We start from the raw sequence: 20654 nt of genomic DNA on the forward strand, positions 1-20654 counted from the left end.
TACCGTTATTTTTAAGCTAGAAAGTGTAAATGCTCCCTTTTTGCGTGACCTAAAACAGAATTTGCCTTAAATATTACGAATAAAGTCCACTGTAATAAAAAACTGAAAAAATCGCGCACCGACGTAAATGTAAACATCAGCCGTTTCTCAACTCGCCACATGGATGAAACGCGTCCGTTGTTTTACCTCTGTAAACATTTATGACCAGAAAGTAGAAACAAAAATTCTTCTCTATGCCCATCTGTATAAAAACACTTGCCAACCAAGCTTTTGTTTTTCTGTGTGTTTGTCGAAAATACTGAAGAATAGTGCACCATTGTTACTGACTACTTGACTCATTCAATTACAACCGGATAACACGACTGAATACTAGATATAAAGAAATGCTCTTACTTCTCTGCAATCGTTTCTCACATTATATACGGCGATGTCACATCCCCGAGGCAAGGCTGAAAGTTGTCTCAAATTCCGCATATTAGAAATTTAAAGTTTTGAACAACGCAGGAACGCGAATAACTTTCATTGCGTGACAAGTAAAATGTGATACGCAAGCGCGCGAAAAGAACAGTAATAAGCTTTGCCAATATTTGCGCTTGTCAGTGATGACAGTGCGAAAATAATTTGAAATTACAGGATGAAATTGAGACAAGTCAAGGTTTGCAAGGTATATTTAATGGACTGAAACGATAATCATGTAGTTTTCCTCCTCCGAGATTCACTCTGTATTGTCTGTGTCGGATTCTCATCAATAACATTACAGGAAAAGTAAAACCGAAATTAATTTACAAATTAAGACCTTTTGAAACCTCAATGCGGTATATCAATACTATCCTCAAACAAAAAGCTAATACACTTAGGAGAGTGAAGTTTGTCTTTCGCCATGGATCAATGCTCAAAAGTTGTGGATCAAGCTCAAAAGGTGCGCAAGATTTGCAATGTGTTATACGGTTAATCAATGCAATAAGGACGTTTACCATGAATGGAACGAAACAAAAAAAAATTCTTTTCAGGTTAGCTTGTTAAAATACAATAGGCCTTATCACGGTTTTCGACGCCATTATGACGAGTAGGCAAACAGACTTGAAATAACAGTGTTTGTATAGAAATTCGATGTCAAATAATTTTCATAAAACATTGCTGCTGAAAAATTCATGAATTGGAAACTTTTGGCATTAGGAAAAGGATTTTAAGAAAAAAAATTGGAGGGATGTAACTGTGCCAGAAAGCGCCCAGTCGTGTTTTGAACTTTCCATACATTTGTCTGTAAAGCGAACCAGCCGTGAACTGAAGTACTAAAAATAGTTCGCAGGAAAAAAATACAGGAAAATGTATGTTTGAACTTTCCATACATTTGTCTGTAAAGCGAACCAGCCGTGAACTGAAGTACTAAAAATAGTTCGCAGGAAAAAAAATACAGGAAAATGTATGGAAAGTTCAAAACACGACTGGACGCTTTCTGGCACAGTTACATCCCTCCAATTTTTTTCTTAAAATCCTTTTCCTAATGCCAAAAGTTTCCAACTCATGAATTTTTCAGCAGCAATGTTTTATCATTTTATGAAAATTATTTGACTTCGAATTTCCATAAAAACACTGTTATTTCAAGCCTGTTCGCCTACTCTTCAAAATGGCGTCGAAAACCGTGATAAGGCCTATTGCAGTCAAATATTTAACGTAGCTTTTATGTCAGTTTGAGATGAGTCAATGATGGTGATAAAATGTTAACTGGAAATACACAACATTATTCTGCATTATTGCTGACGGTAGAGCTGATCGAATTTTAAGATAAGAGTTTAACCTTAATTTATTTTCTAGCACGCGCACTAGTGTCAAAGGACAAGGGGCACGGCTGGTATTTCTCAGATGTTCGTGTTCGGTCTAAAAGACGGTGTTATCTTTTACGGGCCGTCACTGTTCAAGTCTGACTTTGTCTTTGTTAAATGCTCCTAGCGTGCTCCAGAGTATCCACCACACAAACAGCCTTTGAAAGGCCAGTGAGAGTATCTTTTGAACCTGTGTACCAGAGTCTAGTGATTATTCAATTTATAGTGGTCTTTATATGGAATTGGTTGAAGATATAACTTAATTACGAGTTCCATTTGGATTAGGTTAAGCCACAGTGCATACATTGATCATGATGAACAACGATTCTAAAAAAATAGGGGAAAATCAGAAAAGGAAATCAAATGTTCTTTCATGCTCTTAGTTTCACTCAAATGAAAACACTTTACCTGCCCTTTCTAGCAACAACACTATTTCGTCCTGAATTTCTTCATAGACCGGATCTTTTGTGCCTGTATAGGTGCGAGCGAACGCCCTTTTTGCATTGATTGGGCGTAACACATTGCAAATATTGCGCATTTTTTGAGTTGATCGATCCGCACGGACAGGTTCCATGGCGAAAGAAAAACATTACTCTCCTAAATATATTAGCTTTTTGTTTGAGGATAGTATTGAAATACCGCATCGAGACCTCGAAAGCTCTTGATTTGTTTACTTTTCATTTTAGTTAATTTCGGCTTTATTTTGAGGAAAATAAAGGTTGTTGTTGTTGTTGTTGATGAGAATTCGGTAAAATCCCCCCCGGGGGACACATGATTTTCGTTTCAATCCGGCAATCAAATATACCTTGCAGACCTTGACTTGTCTTAATTTCTTCTTGTAATTTCAAAAATTATTTTCGCACTGTCATCACAAGCGCAAATGTTGACATAGCTTATTCCTGTGCTTTTCGCGCGCTTGCGTATCACATTTCACTTGTCACGCAATGAAAGTTGTTCGCGTTGTTCAAAACTTTAAATTTTTAATATGCGAAACTTGAGACAACTTTCAGCCTTGCCTCTGGGATGTGATATCGCCGGATATAATGTGAGTAACGATTGAAGAGAATTAAGAGCATTTTTTTATATCTAGTATTCAGTCGTGTTATCCGGTTGTGATTGAATGAGTCAAGTAGTCAGTAACAATGGTGCACTATTCTTCAGTATTTTCGACAAACACACAGAAAAACAAAAGCTTGGTTGGCAAGTGTTTTTATATAGATGGGCATAGAGAGGAATTTTTGTTTCTACTTTCTGGTCATAAATGTATACAGAGGTAAAACAACGGACGCGTTTCACCCATGTGGCGAGTTGAGAAACGGCTGATGTTTACATTTACGTCGGTGCGCGATTTTTTCAGTTTTTTATTACAGTGGACTTTATTCGTAATATTTAAGGCAAATTCTGTTTTAGGTCACGCAAAAAGGGAGCATTTACACTTTCTAGCTTAAAAATAACGGTAGTTTGGAAGTGTAGCATGATTTGAGAGAAAGGGTATTAATTTCACTGATTTCAAGTTGTTTCCCTGGGAACGGCTCTTTCATCTCACTTGAACGGCTCAATATAAACTCGAAAATTTCACCTGAAACGAATTATTTGATGACTTAATGCTAATATGGGGAGCTGTCAAGTTTAAAGCTAGTTATTTACGTGTATTAAAGCATGAAATGAAACTAGAGACCTTGGCTTTTATCTAAAAGCTTCCGTGAACTGTATTGACACGTGCAAAGTTGCAGGAGGAACATGAAGTGCTGAAATGGCGAGTTGTGTCAAAGTGCATTCCACACATCTCGACCTAGCGCGCTCGCTTTTCACGGGCCAAACTAAATATTTTAACATGATAAATAAGAAAAATTACCCGTTCAAAACAGTTATTTTATTACCAGTATATTCGTATACCCCCGATGATATGGTCATCTGAAATATGGCTAAAATCACCCTATCTAAGAAATAGCAAACATTGTATTCTTTACGTTGCTAACTTCAAATGAAAGAATGTTCAGGTCGAGATAAAATATAGTTTGGAAGCAAGCAAAAGGGATGTAAAAACGATTGTGAAAGTTTCAACTCGAGAAAACGTTGCCTTGTCTTGAACGAGAGTTTTGAAAATGTACTAATTTGCATAATTTCAATCGGGCCATCGGGCACGTTGAGGCCGATTTCGAACTTTCCTAATTTTTGCCGAAAAAAAAAATTCGCTGGAACTTTAGAATATTATTTTTGAAAATAGTTCACCAAAAGGGTCTTTTGGGGCAAATAAAAAAAAATTCGAATTTTCGCTTCTGTCGCCGGATTCTCGAAAGTTACTGACAATGGCTCTTAAACTGGTGACACATCACGCTCTCAGGTTTCGCAGCAGCGCTCTTACACCCTACAAAGGTTTCGTGTGCAGATCAGTATTCAACGTTTTTATATTTCCTCTGTTTCTAAGCAAATCGACTTGTTCCAGTCAACAAGGACATCTTTTTGGACACCATTTTGTATATACGTAATTGGTAATAAACACATCTTTCCTGCATGTTGTATATACTTTTGTGAGAACTTGGACTGCTCATGCTCTCATTTACCAATTTTTTAATTGTGCTATTTATTTGCTTTTATACCAATTTTTGCCAAACATATTCACGACTTTTAGATGAGCATTCATGCGCCTCATTTATTAATGGGGGCACTTCAGTACATTTGCACCATTTTCTGCATGCTGTTTCTGGAGAAGGAAAGTCTATGCATAGGCATAAAATTGTCAAGGTGGAAAGTAACTACTTTCCCTGCGGTTACTAGAAAGGAAGATCAGACTTCTCTCTAACAATCAGGGATAAGCTGTAGGGAAATTTTGTCAAGAAAGTGAAAAAAAAAATAAAGTTCTAAGTTCTCTTTGATGTGTTTGAAGTAAACGTTTCATATTTAAGAATTGATTACAAGGTGACGTAGCAGTCCTGTCAAAACATTGGCCGGTTAAAATGGCGTCCGCGCGGGCGTACAACGCCCTTAATGGCGCCTGAATCGTGTAAGAAAATGCGTGCGGTAAATCTTGTCATAGACGTCATATTCAATTTCACCATTTTTCATCCTCCAGTTTCTTCAATTTGGAAACAATGAGTAAGTATCTTCGGCTTCGGATCCCGAAGATGGAAATGGATTGCAACTTGAGAATAGTTATTAGGCCAATTTTAAGTTCTCACCTTGTGTCTTGGAGAAATCAATAAAAGATGATTATGGCTTGTTTTTTCTCTGAGAAATCGCTTATTATGATCCTCAAAAAAGGTTACAAAAGGTTACTGAGGTCTAGCTAGTTTCAGCGCAGTTTTAATCCAAACGTAAAACTGCCCAAGACATCTCCCCTTTAAAACGATTGTAGTAAATAATAAATGATAATACAAAGCAAGCACCAGACAAACAAACACCTTGTTTAACAAGTTGCTCTTCTGTATATTCAACATATTCAAGCAAAGCAATCGATCTTTTCAATGTACAATACAAATATTTATATTTGTATTGAATAAAGCCTTTGTTCTAGGCAATTGGTGGATAAAATAAATGTCACAGACCTTTTTAAATATAATGCTAACTATTTAAGATGTTTTCATTCCTTCCTAGCATTGGAGATTTTAATTGTTTATATTACATTTACGCAACATTGTTATGTTTACTTATATATTTACAAGTTTGCTTTATTAAAGCAAGCTACACCAAATTTTAAGTCTAGTATAAGTGTCTCGGTGATCTTATACAACTAATGTACTATAGTAGGGTTGCTTTAAGTCTACAATGCAACCTTTCTAAACAATTGCAATAAGTTTTGACTTCGCGCAGACTCAAAAGCCATCAAATTGAATGAGCTTTTAAACCTTATACACAAAGTTTCATTTTTTTTCAGTGGCTTTTAGTTGGCAAAACACGCATCGCTACTTGCTTTGTCCCCTAAATTTCATCCAGGGAATTTCATGATGAAAATATACAGAAATGAAGAAAACCTACGATCCTGATACTCTGGTAATTTCTATAGTAACCGGCTAATATGTCCTCAGCATTCCGACTTGAATAAAATTGGTCGTTTCCTTTAAAATAAGTGCATCCCTTTTTGTATCCTGAGCAATGGAGTCAAAGTAAAAGATTATCATTCTAATATTTTGTTTGAAGCCATCTATAGAACGGAAGCCACGAATTACAACACTCTGTTCCCTGGCCTCAATATGTTGAAATAATCTATTCATAATTATTTATTTAATTTTTGTTCTCTTCAACGAATTTTCTCAAACCTGCATATGTATGGTATAAAACTACAGCAAAATACCACTTTTTAAATTTAGAATAATGTTGTCTTTTCTTGAACCGAGTCTGGCGATTTGTAGATAAAATAGCTATTTACCTCTCCGTTTTTATTATTGCAGAAGTTCATGGTAGAAAACTAATAGTTGCATATTACAGTGCAACGAACTCAACCCGGGCCACCGAAAAAAACCGACACTTTGAAATTTAAGGAAATTTTCTGGTTTTTGATTGGTTTACGAACTACCAAAGCCAGACTCCTTTGTTGTAAACGTGATCTGTGATTGGCTGATCAATGTTGGGTGGCCCCGGTTGAGTTCGTTGCACTGTAAGTCCATCTTTTTCGAAAGTCAGTAATTTGAAGAATCAACTATCATACAGCACCAACTCCTAGTCGGTTTAGCTGTACATCATGGGTAGGCATACCATCCATCCCATAAGAGCTAACGGGCGCGTTGAGAAGTCCATTAAAAGCCATGACGTCACTGCCACCGGGTTGCACCACATTTCGCATGGGGTCGTAGAGGTAATTTGGTGCGTTGTATCTTGGATAAACGTTTGCTAGACCTTGAACATAGCCAAAGTCTTCCTTGTTAGCTGACACATAAGGAATTTCCTGCGGCCGTGGATTTGTTAGCATCGATTGGCTGTTTGAATAGACATTGGGATGTGCGTTATTGTCGTACGAGACTGGATAATTTCCATTTCCTGGGAAGTTCATGGTGCCATTGCCGTGCATAGGATTGTTTTCCTGGATGTTCACTGTGTTCAAAACAGTGAGATTGGGCGTTTCATTTTGAACCCAGGAAGCGCCCACGTAATCGTCGAGGTTTAAAGTGATCTTGGAGCTGAAAAACGCCTTGTCGATGGCGTTGATGAAATCGCCTTGGAACGTGGTCATCTCTGGAACATTCGCTGCCAGATCACGGACTGGCTCTAGATCAGACATTGGCAACGGATGAGGACTGGCACGGCTTTGCATGGGCGAGTATGGTGCGTTGACGGGAGCACTTAGGGATGTGGTATGCACAAACTGGCGTGATGGAGTGCTGAGTGGCGCTGTTTGACACAACTCTTGGCTTGGGATGGTTGCATTAGTCGCACATGTGGTAATGTATTGCCCGTCTGCTGGGTAGACATTGGCATGGACTCTCGGCTTGAGTTGCTGTTGGGAGATTTTGTTACTGGTGACAATTTCTTTTTGTGTATTCAACAAACTGGCGGTCTTTCTTTGTCTTTTGGTTCGAGGAGTTTCCTTGTGTTCAACCTGCCGACGCACAGGTTGCATGTTCTCCTTAGGTTTGTCGAGTTCTGTTTCAATGGAATGGACCAAAGTCTGGTTTTCTAGAAATAAACGTTTGAATGTGAGTTTATACTCCACTTCAGTAATATCACCAGGAGACGCAGTGAATAGGGCATAATTACAGGCAGCATCGGGTTATGAATTCAAACATAAACTAACCTTTCTTCAGGTGGCTTTCAAGAGAGCTGTTTAGTCTTTTGTCCATTTCCGCGATCATCTGATTTTCAACCACAAGAAACACATACTCCTCAAAAGCAATGTGGATCAAATGAAATACTCCTGTTAATGGAAAAGAAGAAGGCAACTAAGCGTGAGGAACATTACATTCCATTAGTTGGAAAAGTTTCGTTTAAGTACGATAACCGACAACTTTCGAATTTTAAGACATTCAGGTTCACAATGCCCTTTATACTGCAATGTTAAGCAGTATCGAAAAGAAAGCGTGTTCAACCCAAATTTTTCCCAATTGCTTGTTGTGTGTTAGTAACTGCGCTGTTCATTCACGAATTGAATAAATAAAGAAGGTGGATCTATAAACGAGCTGGGTATTGCGTATGATAATCTGATTGCATGTGCTGAGGTTTGAGGAATTTGACCGGTACTCAAAAATCGATTATAAAAAGATAAAGGAAAGTTTCTCCATTTTTCTGTGGAATGTAACACGAGTGTACGTTTTGGAGAGCAAAAGCTGTGGACACAAGAGCTAAGGATATTTTTACACACAACTGCTTCAAGCTCTTCCCACTCTCCCCAAACTCCGCTCCATAACTTGAAGAAAAGAGGAGAAAGAAATTTTTCATATTGTAATGACATGATACTCAATATAGAGCGTTTTCATTCACGTGACTACTGCCCACATTGGTTTACTGAAACAAAAGAAAGTATTTGCATAAAAATAGAATTCAATTCCCAGAGGTTTAGTTTGGGACACCAATATGGCCGCCATTTCTTTGTTTTGGGACACCAACATGGCCGTTGTGACGTCATGTGAAAACACTTTATATATTCATGTATTTTCACAGAGTTATGACTTGCGTATTACTTATATGGTATAGGCAGGCCACGGAAGTCTATAACGGCTAATTTACATTGACCGGCTAGATTGGTAAGTTCAACCGCATGGGCCAATTTACATGTTACAATTTGTCGGGCGATTTTCTTTTTATTCATATATTATTATTATTATTATGATTATGATTATTTTTTTATTTTTTTATTTTTTTTTTTTTTTGCGGTGTAGCACGGGGTGAAAATCAGCATGATTAAAAAATATCTGTAACACTGCATGCCACATAATTTTTTATATAAATCCGGCCGATTTTCGTCAGCTCACTCATTTTCTTTGTCAAACTGGGCGGCGAAATGTGCCCGATTAATCGTGTAAATTAGCCGAACGGATTCCAAATCCGAGTTCTTCCCTGTTACGAATGCACAACGATTTCCTCATCTGTACGGACAACAAACATGTGGTCAAAGACATTTTAAACAGTGTTTCATGTAATATAAAAAACACGAGGAACAGTGTTTCATCAGATATCCAAACACTGAGAAGTAGGTTGAAAAAACGAGGCGCAGACAATTTTTTTTAAACGACTTCGAGGCTAAAGTTGGCAAACTTTTATGGTAATTAGGATCACATATTCAAACCACGGTCACGGTGGTGATTTTCTTTGTTTTTGCTTGATGAATTATTAATGCGTTTGAGAAAATACCGTAAAAACTGCAACAAGACTTACCAAAACTTGGTGCACTTCTAAGTGTCAAGTCAGCAAGAACGCGTGCTGTAACGAACGTCCACATGGCTAGGAACTTTCTGGATCTGTCTTCAAAAGACGTTCCCATGTTCTCTTCTGTTTCCTGTTGAAAGCACAGTGAGTGAATTCAAGTCCTTTGGTTGATTGTTAAGTTGCATCGTAATTTATTGTTTGTCTGTAAGCGGGTTCAACTTGAAGTTTTGTCCGCGTCAATAATGACTCGGAAAAAGAAAAAGAAATCTAAGTTTACTCGTAGAAAAAGTTTTTTTTATAGGTAATGTAGGTACTGAACTACCTCAGAACATGCATAAAAAGAAAATGTTCGTTTGTCATAGCGGGCAGTTTTGTATGGGAACTTATCCGGCAGACGGTGCATAATTAATTCTTCATATCCCACAGCGCCTGCAGAAATTTGAATTAGATTGCCAATCCAGTTTTCTGCTCACAGTACGCTTCACAAGGGAACAGACCTCGTGCAGCATTAATGACCACATGATTTCCCATACTCAGTTGACTCAGTTGAGCACCTTCTTCAGGAACAAGCAATCAACCTGGTTTGTTTTTCAGTCCGTTGTCACGTTCAGAATTATTACCATCGCTCGCTAGGTTTAGACATAACTCAGAACTATAATCGAGATAACCTGACTGTAGTCCCTATTTATTACTTATCGTTACTGAAGTTAACCATTAACAGAAAATACTTGATTTACCTTGATGACACAACGATCCACTACACTGTCAAGCCATTCTATGTAGGCTTCTAAAGGAGCCTGTTTGCTGAGGAGACTTTCCAGCTCACCAACATCTGAACATTCAATAAAAGCAAACTTAGTGTTCCGACTCACAAAAAAACTCTGGGTTCTGCATACTTCCAGGTCTGAATTTTACTCCATTTTCTTCTATTCAAGCATGCCTAACGATCAATGAATGTTGTGCTGCTAGCACTAATGACACAAATGATGGCAAGAGGAGTAATTAACTCTGCAGTGTGTGTTTAAGTGCTAAGTGAACCGAGGAGTTTCTCACTGAACGTTAGCCCTAGTAAGAAAATAGGAGACCACACGAGACAAAGGAAAAATCTTTGACCTCGGCAGAAAATTCATGGGTTCACTTAGCACTACAATATGCCTAACGATCTCATCGCTGGAAGACTAACAACTCACAAGGACTTTCCCACTAACAGACAATTTACTTTCTTAAGGCCCAGCGTTCTCTGTTGTAGTGGGGTTCGACTATGCAGCATTTCATGAGCAAAGGAAACATTGGGATAAACAAAAAACACCACAACAACAACAACAACAAAAACAAACAAACAACATTGGCAACAAAAGTACCGTTGGATTTCCTAAATTCAAGCTCGTAAACCAATAAGTGTGGTGAGGAGGGCAATGCACACAATACGTAATTCATTATTGAGTTCTTGGTCGGAACTCTTTTCAACACTAAAATACCAAGTTAGTTGCAAACAAAGTATCAACAATCAGTAGGTTGTCGAGAAATGCTTTCTTACATGTCTTAGCTTTGAAAAAAATGTCAGTGTTTCCACTTAAGAAGAAGCTCTTGGAGAGAATCTGGCCAAAGTCGATTTTCGTCAAGTCACCCAACATCTGGGACACATCCTCGTAACTAAGTAACGCTGAACGTGCGGCCTATGGGAATTATTAAGATAAAATAAATCAGCAAATAATGAATTTAAAAACTAGTTACTAATAAAACTAGGATAGTTTGAGAAAATGTTATATTTCCAACTCTTGTTTGCTCACCTGGGCAAGATGAACAAAACACACTTGTCTCCTCAGGGCCTGTGTGAAAGTCCTTGCAACTGAAAAGAAAATGTGATGTCTTGGTTCAATGTTGTCACAATAGAAACTCGTGGCATTAAATCAACCAAAACTCTGGCAAATTAGTACATCTATAGAAAAGCTCCTATTAATATCCTAATGCTGAGGTTATCTAAAAGGCAAGCTCGACTTACCAATTATTATAATTTTTTCAGTATAATTTGTTTTGTTCAATGACAAACTAACCTTCAAATTTGGCTTCTTTGAGGGCCAGCGGTACTTCCGTCAAAGACTCGTCTAACCAGTTGAGCAGGTTTTCGGCAAAGTCATTTATTTCTTCTCGGAGACTGGAAGGGAGGGATTAAGTCAGGGATGTCAAGCATTGAATTATTAACTTTGTTTGAGGAGGGGGTGGGATCATTGCTGTAAACTGGCTTTTATGACTTAATGCAAAACCGTGCAAGATTTTTTTTTCTCTCACCTCTCTGGAAGATCTTGCATGGTTGAGGGTATGAGCACTTCAGTTAAGACCTGCAGGATGGCAAAACAAAATCGTAAAATTTATCGCCAGTTTGAAAAAGAGAAGTAAAACAGAGATTTTAGAGAACCACTGTAGTGACTTATAGGGACCATACGTGAAAGTTGTACGGTAAGAAAAAGTGACAGGTGGCCAACATGGCCGCTGCTTTAAACTCGTGCTAACGACCATGAGCATTTGAGATCCCGGATGGGATGCTACTCTCCCGGATGGGATGCTAGTCCATTACATGGTGACCCCTAGCAGTATGCCTCCGTTGCTCTCGTTATATCTTCACACTTGCACAGGAGAGGAGAAATATTGTAGACAGCTAACTTTTCTAAGGAAACGAGGTAAAGGCAGTGAGTACGCCTTGAAACACCAGTCTTCAGATATGTCGTCCAACACGTTAACCACTACTAGACAGACGCTTCTCGGAACATGGGAAAATTGGAGGACGTTTGATCGCGAATAGCTAACAATTGTTCCATGGAAGTAAATGGCAAAAGAGATGACACCAGCTAGTTTTAAGAACAAAAACTAGTCAGAGGAGTTAAGGGTTAATTGCATTCTTACCTTGTATAAGATAGAATCACAGATTGCCACAATGTCGACTACAACAGGGCACTCTAAAACTGAAATAATGTGACTCGGCATGCCTTTCCAGAAGTGAGTAATGAAGTTTTGAACCTGTAAAGCAAAATATATCAAAACGTTTTATAAGTTTACCATTTACACCATTAAACCCGGCGTTAACCAAGGAACTTTTGGTTCATTTGACGATCAATCTTATATTGTTAAAACTTAATATAATGTCCGACTAAACTTACTCCTTCGAAGTTGGCGCTGATGACAGTGTCCAGCATTCTCTGGCAATGTGTTCGGTACATCATAATAAATGTCTCCACCTAAAAGCACATATCAGTTAGCATACTGACCCAAGTTGTTCTGAAAGAGCAGATAACTTTTTCCAGTGGATAAAATGTATTAATTGGAGTACATTTTATCCGCTGGATAGTGATTTATCCACTGTTGCTATCTTTTTGAAATTATGCAGCTGTAGCAATCTTACCTTGTGAATGGAAACGCCTTCGGGAAGGTGCACGTTTGTAACGTTGGGAAACTCTGGCAAAAGAGTGCCTGACCTCGAGCTTAGAGAAAACTTCTTGTGATTCGCGTTCTGTAAAAAACATAGCGTGTGTGAGAATGACATACGCAGGTAGAATTAACTTGGACGCCAAATCTTGGTGAATAGACAAAGGAACGAATCTCAGTTTATATATAACTATTTCACTCTCTTTTGATATTTTTGTACTATCAGTATCATTGAAGAATATTGCTTGCTTTAAACCCGCGTGCTCTTGGAATAGTAAAGGTTCATGCAAAAAAAAAAATTTTGACGGTGTTCAAACTTTCTTTGTGAGTACAGTTGGTTCGAATTAGTTTAACAATTAGGCTCTTCGAACAAAGCAAAGTGAAAGATCTTACCACATCTCCCTTTCCTTTCATTCCTGAAAATCTAAAATGAGAAAAGAGTCGTTTATTTTATTTCAATTCAATATTTTAAAATGACAGTACAAAACGATCACACAAAGAACTGAACTGTCATGCACACCTTGTCAAACCCTTTTTAGAATATCCGGCGTGAAAATAAGCTGATGTCTCCTTCACAACTATGCCATAATAGTGATACCTGGTGGTAAAAGCAAGCAAAAAGTCAATAAATGTAACCGCAGGGGCTGGATATTTCTTGCCTTGTCTTGGCAACATTTGATAAGGTACTGTTAACTGTTTTGTATTCTTTTGTTTGTTTGTTTTGTTGTTTCAATACTACTGCTACTACCTATTCGACGTACAAGATACGTTACGAGGGCTTGCATGGTGTAACGTATTCTGCGTCATCTCTTAATATGCTCGTAAGCGTTGCGTTGCAATTTGCAGGAAACATTTTTTCTTATAACAGCACCTTTTAGAAGACGGACATGTCGTTTTCAGCCTTGAGCTAAAAAAGCCTGCTGGAAGCGTAACAGCCTGAACAAGCAATCACAAGGGTTGTCTGTTTAATGATACAGCATCCTCCATTGCAGTGTGTACGGGAAACCTTCCAGGGATGGCTTAAATAGGGCTTTCTGGTATTTAGTCAAAAGTTTGACAAAAGAAACTTCTGTGATACAAAGATCTGGTAAACTTACTTCGATTGGCCACGAGTCCCAAGCCTTCTGGTCGTCAACTTTGGAAACCTTTGGCGAATAATCTAGGACAAGAACATATAAAAAGTTGACGATTTGCTATAAAAACAAAAACAAAAACAAAATAACCTGCAGTTTACAAACTGAATTTAGTTTGACTATGTCACAAGCATAAAAAAATTTTAAAAAAAAGTAATCCCGACAGAACTCAATCCATTTTGAAAGTTGGAAAGAGATCAGTTCTTAAACATAAATGAAATTGCTAGACTTTGAGGTGGCGCTGACAAGAGAGAATGTGTCCGTTCACAATAGAAAAATAAGGAGGCAAGTATCTCGTCTTTATCCACCACTTTAGTGTATGTTAACATTGTTCATATAACAACTGTTAAATTTTTAATTTTTAATCATTTTCTGTATTCAAGGCTTGTATTAGAGACTACAACTGACCAAACTATACGCCAAACTGTATAAACAACTTTTTAAAGATTCAATGATATCGCCTAAACATATTTTCCCATTACTTGCAAATAAACAAAGATTTTTCAAGAATAATGGCGCGACAACAACAAAGTTTTCCAATGATCCTCACCTTCCCAAACGTTGCTGGTCCTGCTGGGCAGAGTTTCCCCTTTCTGCAGAAATCTAAATAGTGGGTGTACATGACGCACCGTGGAAGACACATGCCTTCTTTGAGCTCGTAATTCTCGCCAAGCCTATAACAAAACGTACGTAAATGACGGGTCAGAGAATCAAATCTGTAGCGTATGTTAGAGTGCTAAACATGGTCTGTTATATCGTAGAAAAGTTAAAAAAAATAAAGAGGAGGAGGAGGAGGAAGGACCTCGCAATGTAATTTAATATCCCATTTCCGAGTTGCTTTAAACCTCATTATGAAAGCGAGGCTTCATATAAAAATTACTTTTGTTTGCGAAGCCTCGCTTTCATAGTGAGGTTTAAAGAAACTCGGAAAAGGGGTGAACTTGAAAATGGCCTATTCTTTGACGATCGAAAACTTCTTTCATATGAATTTGTCATTTCAGCAAACACAACAACGAAGACAAAAGAAATGTGATGCTATGTTTTAAGCCTGGTAAATAAATAAAGATGTGTGTGACACAGGCATACTCGGAAAAAGAATATCCGCGATCTTTGATTTCCTTTTTCCGAGTTTGCCTGTGTCACTGCCTGAAAGTACATCTATCGACAACGAAGAGAATGATGTATTATTCAAATGACACAGACATACTCGGTAAAAGGAAATCCGAGAACCTAAGACCTTCCGATTACACTCTGTTTTTTTATAAGAACGTCTAATTTTGGAGCTGAGGCTGAACGTTCTTATATTTTTTTTGCGATTTGAGGCTGAACTGAACGTTCTTAAGATGTTCTTAAATTACATGGTATACACTACATTATATTTCAGTAAATCAATGCGGACGCGACCAGGAAACCTGTCAAAGTACATTGCTGCTGAGATATGGTATCAAGAACTGCTGATTATGACAAACCGAGATGTGTGTCACCATTGTTAATGTATACAAAACATGCCCTTAAATATTTTGGTTAATTTACATTTGTTACCTTGATTTTATATACAGATTAGAAAATAAAAACGTTCTTAATCGACTCTCAGCCTGAGGAACGTTCTTAATACGTTCTTAAAATTTTGGTTAATTTCAGCCTTGACGTTCTTATAAAAAAGGCTCTTATAAAAAAAAAAAACAGAGTGTACTAGTTCGTATGCTCTACCACTGAGCTACAGGAGACTGGTGGGAAAAGGCCATTAAACTAGGTTTATGGGACAAATATCGTGGCATATGCGCGATGGAATAAATGTGATGGTATATTTTAAGCCTGGTGAATGAATGAGAATGATGTATTATTGAAGTGACACAGGCATACTCGGAAAAAGGAAATCCAAGTGCTCCTATCAGGAGCATCTAAAACTTCGCATGATTGCGAACGGTTTCGAAAGATTTCCAGGGAAACCGAACATGTCTCAATTCGGTTTTAAAACACAACTCTTCCTCGATCCCCCTGCCACGACCTATATACTTCGCTTGTTTCCAATGCCCCCGCATGCAGCTTTACCAGGTGTCAAAGTATACAGCTTACAGGCGCGTGTCACGAATTGACCAGTTACACATGTAGCTACGATACAATGTACGCAGTTTGTTCGATATTGGTGTGGCAGTTTTTTGTTAAAATCTAACCAAGTAGAGCACTATGTTAATTAATGACTTCTTAAGACGTTCGGGTTTAAGTCACCCAGCTTGAAGTCATCTCCCTCCCTTTTTAATGGGCTTTAGAAAAAATCATTTCTCCGGGAGGTTATTTATGTCAGTGGGTTCATTTTAGCAAGTCACTGCTTGATCAATTGCAAGTACTTTAAGTCTAATTGGTATAAAAAAATTTACAAAACACTCTTGAACCCTGAAAAAGCAATTTTGTTAATATTTTGTTTATAACATAAGGACACTTTGCAAATCCGGGATACATGTTTTTCACTTCAGCTATAAATGAACAGGAATATTAAACACCCTATTTTTAGAGCTGGGCTTGAAACAGGTAAGATTGTGAAAATGGTAAGATTGGCCGCTAATGGAGGGCAAGATTAATCGGGAACAACGTGTGTCACGATCAACTCTCGCTCTTTATCATAAGTGTTGTTTTTGAGTAGCAATATTTTTTCGCCATTTTTTCCGCAATTTGAGTGACTGTAAGAAGACATTTTTTGGGAAGCAACATGAACATTTTCTCCAAATTATAAATTAAAAAGATGCTGGAGTTCGATCCCGTCAGTGAACTCGAGGATAATTGGGCACAGAACTACTCTCTTTAACAAAACTAGACTCCACCTACCATCTCAGAGTTTGTGCTATTTGCCTCTGTTTCTTTTCCAACATTATAAATGAATACGATTCTTTACGTCTTCCACCTGAGATATCAAACAACAATAATAAATTGAATACTTGCCTTTTTTAAAATATTTAAACCACTAGACAATTATCAGGGGAACGGTCACAATATTAACTTGCTTAAACAACTCGAAATTAGAAAACTTCGGCTTTTTTTGATATCATTTATTCTAAGCTGGTAAAACGAACGAACGGAAACAAAACGGTCGCAAAATAGTGGCGTACGGCTATACGTTCGTTGACCGTCATCTCGTACGCGCTAACCAGAAGTAGAAAATTTAACATCTGCTTAGCTAGGTCTTGGCTCTCATTTACACTAGAAGATTGCATCTTGTAATTTCAGTACCGGATGCAAACATTTCGCCTTCAACGTAAGTTCAAGAAAAAAATGCGATTTAGAGGGTAAAATAATGGAGACTTTTTATCACCCCAATCTCAATTCGAAATTATTTTGCTTTTTGAAATTAATTAACGAAGCATATACTCACGTTATACGAATCTGGTAGTCTATCCTCTCACTTCCCAGTTTTTGTTCTTACCCAAAAGTGAAGTCTTAACTCTCTGTCAGCGAAGGCAAACTATGAACTGTTTCCGGGAAATTATCTTTAGCCCATTTTATCCCCATTCGTTCAAAATAACTCGAAAAACAAAGAGCAATCAATTGAACTGAAGGAGTGTGCTTCTTAAAGGAAGGATTACAATGCAAACAAAGCAATGTTTTTGCGCGTGCCCTTTCACTTATTGTTTGTCCCTGAAGCACGTGGACACAGAAGGCTAGGAACACAAAAGGCGTGAAAAAAAGTTGCTACATTGCTATAAATAATGAATGAAATCTCAATGAGCTTAACGAGCTGCGAACGTTGCTGAGTGAGGAGGTGAAAGTGTTGTATCAACTTCTAATTTGTAAAAAGGACATCTGTATGTTTTGTTAGTAGAACTGAGGAAGAAGTTCTCGCTGTTGCTGACACAAAAATAAAACAAATGCTGGATGCTTTTAAATTTGCTGTTCTCTATTTTTAGTTTTGTTTCATAGCGTTTTAACTTAGTGGTCAAACTACTAGTTGCACAGAAGATCATGAACTGGAGATGGGCAAGGGAACAAACGGATATATAAAACGCATTTGAACTCGCGTCGAATCATACAGTTCACGTTAAAGATAAGAATTGAATATATAATTTTTGGTGTGGTTATTGGGCGAATTTCTGCAATCTTCCCTGGACTCAGTAACATTCAAAACGACTAAAACGGGCCTTAGTTTCCAAAGCTATTCTATTCACTAGAATTCTTTAAACCTATAGAAACACAATAGGTAAATAACCGCTGAAGACAAACTATTTTCCTTGCTTCAAAAACCGGCATTTTATTCAAAGCTGTTATTTTGATATTTATACAAAACATCATTTGGGTGAGACACTGAAGAAGTCGGGTTTTCGTGTTTATGTGAAGCTGCTTATCAACTCCAAACGCTTGGTAAATTAACTTAGTCATCATTTCGACACTCTCGATTGGTCTTTTAACGTTAAGATTTTTTAATTCTGGTTTATTTTATCCTACTGTTTTTAATTGCAAATGGATAATCAGCGGAGATATTCGAGTGGAACCCCGCCTTAAAACCACTTTAAAAACGATCACCGCAATATCACTCCCTTTATTTGATTTTATTTACTTTGATTTAATTTTTTGCCCCAAAACAACTTCGTTAAACTTCGTTAGTCCGTTAAACAAACTTTATCAGTTGATGAGACCATCCCTTTGTTCAATTTAGTGTTAAGTTCTATCGCATTTAAGAAAAAACCAGCCGTGAATTAAAGGACGGGCAAAGAGCACGAAAGCAAGCAATTCAAGGCGAAAATGCGTCAATTGTAAATTAGATATGTTATTTCAAATTTCCACCCACTAACAGTTTCGTTCGAACTCCTGAGTTCCGCTTTTTAATTTTTTTATGTGCGTGTCAAATGTCAGTGTTAAGTCATCTCCAAAATTAAACTGAAAACGGAACAAATCTCGAGTTAAATATAATTCACTTGAAACTTCTAGGTATTGTAAAATTAAGGTTGCTATTTGTAGCGACTTCTAAATAAGCGAACGCAGATATTTGGCAAAGATTCAGGTAGTTAACTGTTCATTAAATTAGAAAGTCTACTTAAACGGGATCAAAAGGTTAAAACTCGTAACAGCTGAATGCCCAAGAACCGGTTGAATGAAATACTCCATTTGCACAAAAATCTCTATATTGTTCTTCCTTTGGTTTCAAGCTTTTGTTTTGTTAGTAGCAAAATGCTTTTGTTTTTTGGTTTGTTTTTTGTTTTTTTAGATTTCAGAAAAGCATTGTATTCAAACCGATTATAAATTTCAAACTTAAATCCCCGAATATCAAAAGTTTAATCTTTTCCACAAAATTTTTGAAGTTGCGAGATAAGCTGTGTACTGAGTATTTCGAAGGAAACCTGTTTCTAAAAATTCTTATCTATGAATTCACATCTCGACGATATTCGATATTTCTGTTCCTTATAACGTGATACTGAGCACGTGAGCATTTATTGGAAAATAATCCAAGGGAGATCATGAAATCAGAATATATGCCTTCCACATGTCCCTTTTTCAACATGTCTCATGCTGAGTGATCGATACTCCCTTCATGGGCATTGGCGCAGTTTATAAGGAGAAAACCAAAGCGAATAACAAAGGTTTGGTTTTTAAGTGTTTTCCTTTTCTTGTAAACTTTACAATTCATAAAGAACCGTGCCCGCTATGATTCGTGATAAACTGTTCCACTTGTAGAACACATCATTAGAAGGCCCCCCTGTAAAAGAACGTTGAAGGACGCAAAACCACAAAATGACATCTTAATATTCAGCCCTTTCATTGAAATCTCACGAATACTGGTATTCGGAAAACACAGTTAGCTTATTTCTATAGAACTGTACTTTGGCCAATGTTGTACACGCTGCACATGTTTTCAGTAGTCACGCTAACTGGTGCAAAAAAAAATTTGTTCGGAAACCAATATTGTCTACTACTCCTTAAGGAGCTTTAGGGCACAGGCCTTTACTAAAAAACGTAACTTTTTTCAATTTCTTAACAAGTGATGTACCAGAGACCAAGTGCCTCAAAAACTCTACGAAACTGAACAATTTCCCTGATAGAATTAGAAACACAAAGATTTTCTCTGTTCTACAACTATATATAATTCTTTTTCCAAAACTCGTCATATCAAAAGGGTGTAAACAGGATCAGGACAAGCTTAAAACTAATGAGAATTTAAAAATTATAAAATAGACGCTGTTAAGAGAGTTTCAACCGACGCTTCGGCAATGCTGCCTGCTTCAGGGTACCAAGCTTAAAACTAAACTAACGTGTTTTATCTTGCGCTTTTCAGTATCCACTCTTGTAGACCTCTGGTGTACTAAGCTCGCTCTTTGTAGCATAGCCATTTAAGGAATTCGTCCAAAGCTAATTTAGACCATACTGCATGGTTTGCATGCAACAAAATGCAACTGGGTTACTGCAGAATAACTTGGTGGAAACACGCGAATATACCCTAACGGCACCAAAGTGGAAGTTCTGAGGTGACTTAATGCCTGAAACACGGTGCTATCTATGTGTACACTAGCATCTGCGCAAGAGACTAACTGATCAAAAATCATTGACTTTCAATTGTTTTCTGTTTTTTGAGTCTTCTCCCTTTATGTTAGCCAGCTTAACATATTTTTGTTAAAGTTCTCGAACTTGACTCTCACCAAGTAGCTGAACCCTTTCTTAAGTCTCTGTCTAAACCAGGTTAGCACTGCATCTATCTTGCTAAAAATATAATCATACTGCCCAAAAATTGCTATGCAAGTTAACTCACCTGTTGCTTGGGAAATCTTAAACATATTGCCAATGTTTGAAATACAATTTTTTTTTTCCAGTGAATATGAAAAGACCAACTTGTCGAGTGAGCTCCTTGCTGCGACCACTACGAATTTTAGTTAAGTGATCTCTCAATGAGGAGGACATGCAAATTTATACCCAACTGTATCAGAGAGTTCCTATATTAAGTCTGAAGAATTGTGCAAGTAATTTTGCCCCGTTTCAATACCGCAAGTTTGGGGGCACTTAC

At 37.5% G+C, this 20654-nt stretch overlaps 1 protein-coding gene across 3 annotated transcripts in view; it reads right to left on the minus strand.

Moving 5' to 3' along the window:
* Positions 1-5223: 5223 nt before the first annotated feature.
* LOC146464128 (DNA-binding protein RFX6-like) overlaps positions 5224-20654 on the minus strand; it is a 28533-nt gene continuing 13102 nt past the window's right edge. For all 3 annotated transcript variants that reach the window (XM_085083730.1, XM_085083732.1, XM_085083733.1), the window contains exons 2-17: positions 16496-16571; positions 14223-14346; positions 13637-13698; positions 13060-13137; positions 12933-12963; positions 12517-12624; positions 12275-12352; positions 12021-12134; positions 11409-11458; positions 11174-11274; positions 10910-10968; positions 10657-10795; positions 9857-9951; positions 9129-9249; positions 7552-7671; positions 5224-7433 (exon numbers count right to left, since the gene is read on the minus strand). In XM_085083730.1, coding sequence (XP_084939856.1) covers positions 6463-7433; positions 7552-7671; positions 9129-9249; positions 9857-9951; positions 10657-10795; positions 10910-10968; positions 11174-11274; positions 11409-11458; positions 12021-12134; positions 12275-12352; positions 12517-12624; positions 12933-12963; positions 13060-13137; positions 13637-13698; positions 14223-14346; positions 16496-16571 — 2327 coding nt within the window. In that variant the 3' untranslated portion in view covers positions 5224-6462. The remainder of the gene's footprint in view (positions 7434-7551; positions 7672-9128; positions 9250-9856; positions 9952-10656; positions 10796-10909; positions 10969-11173; positions 11275-11408; positions 11459-12020; positions 12135-12274; positions 12353-12516; positions 12625-12932; positions 12964-13059; positions 13138-13636; positions 13699-14222; positions 14347-16495; positions 16572-20654) is intronic.

The sequence above is a fragment of the Pavona decussata genome, unplaced genomic scaffold, assembly GCF_977016875.1.
Source record: "Pavona decussata unplaced genomic scaffold, jaPavDecu1.1 SCAFFOLD_169, whole genome shotgun sequence".
Classification (NCBI taxonomy): Eukaryota; Metazoa; Cnidaria; class Anthozoa; order Scleractinia; family Agariciidae; genus Pavona; species Pavona decussata.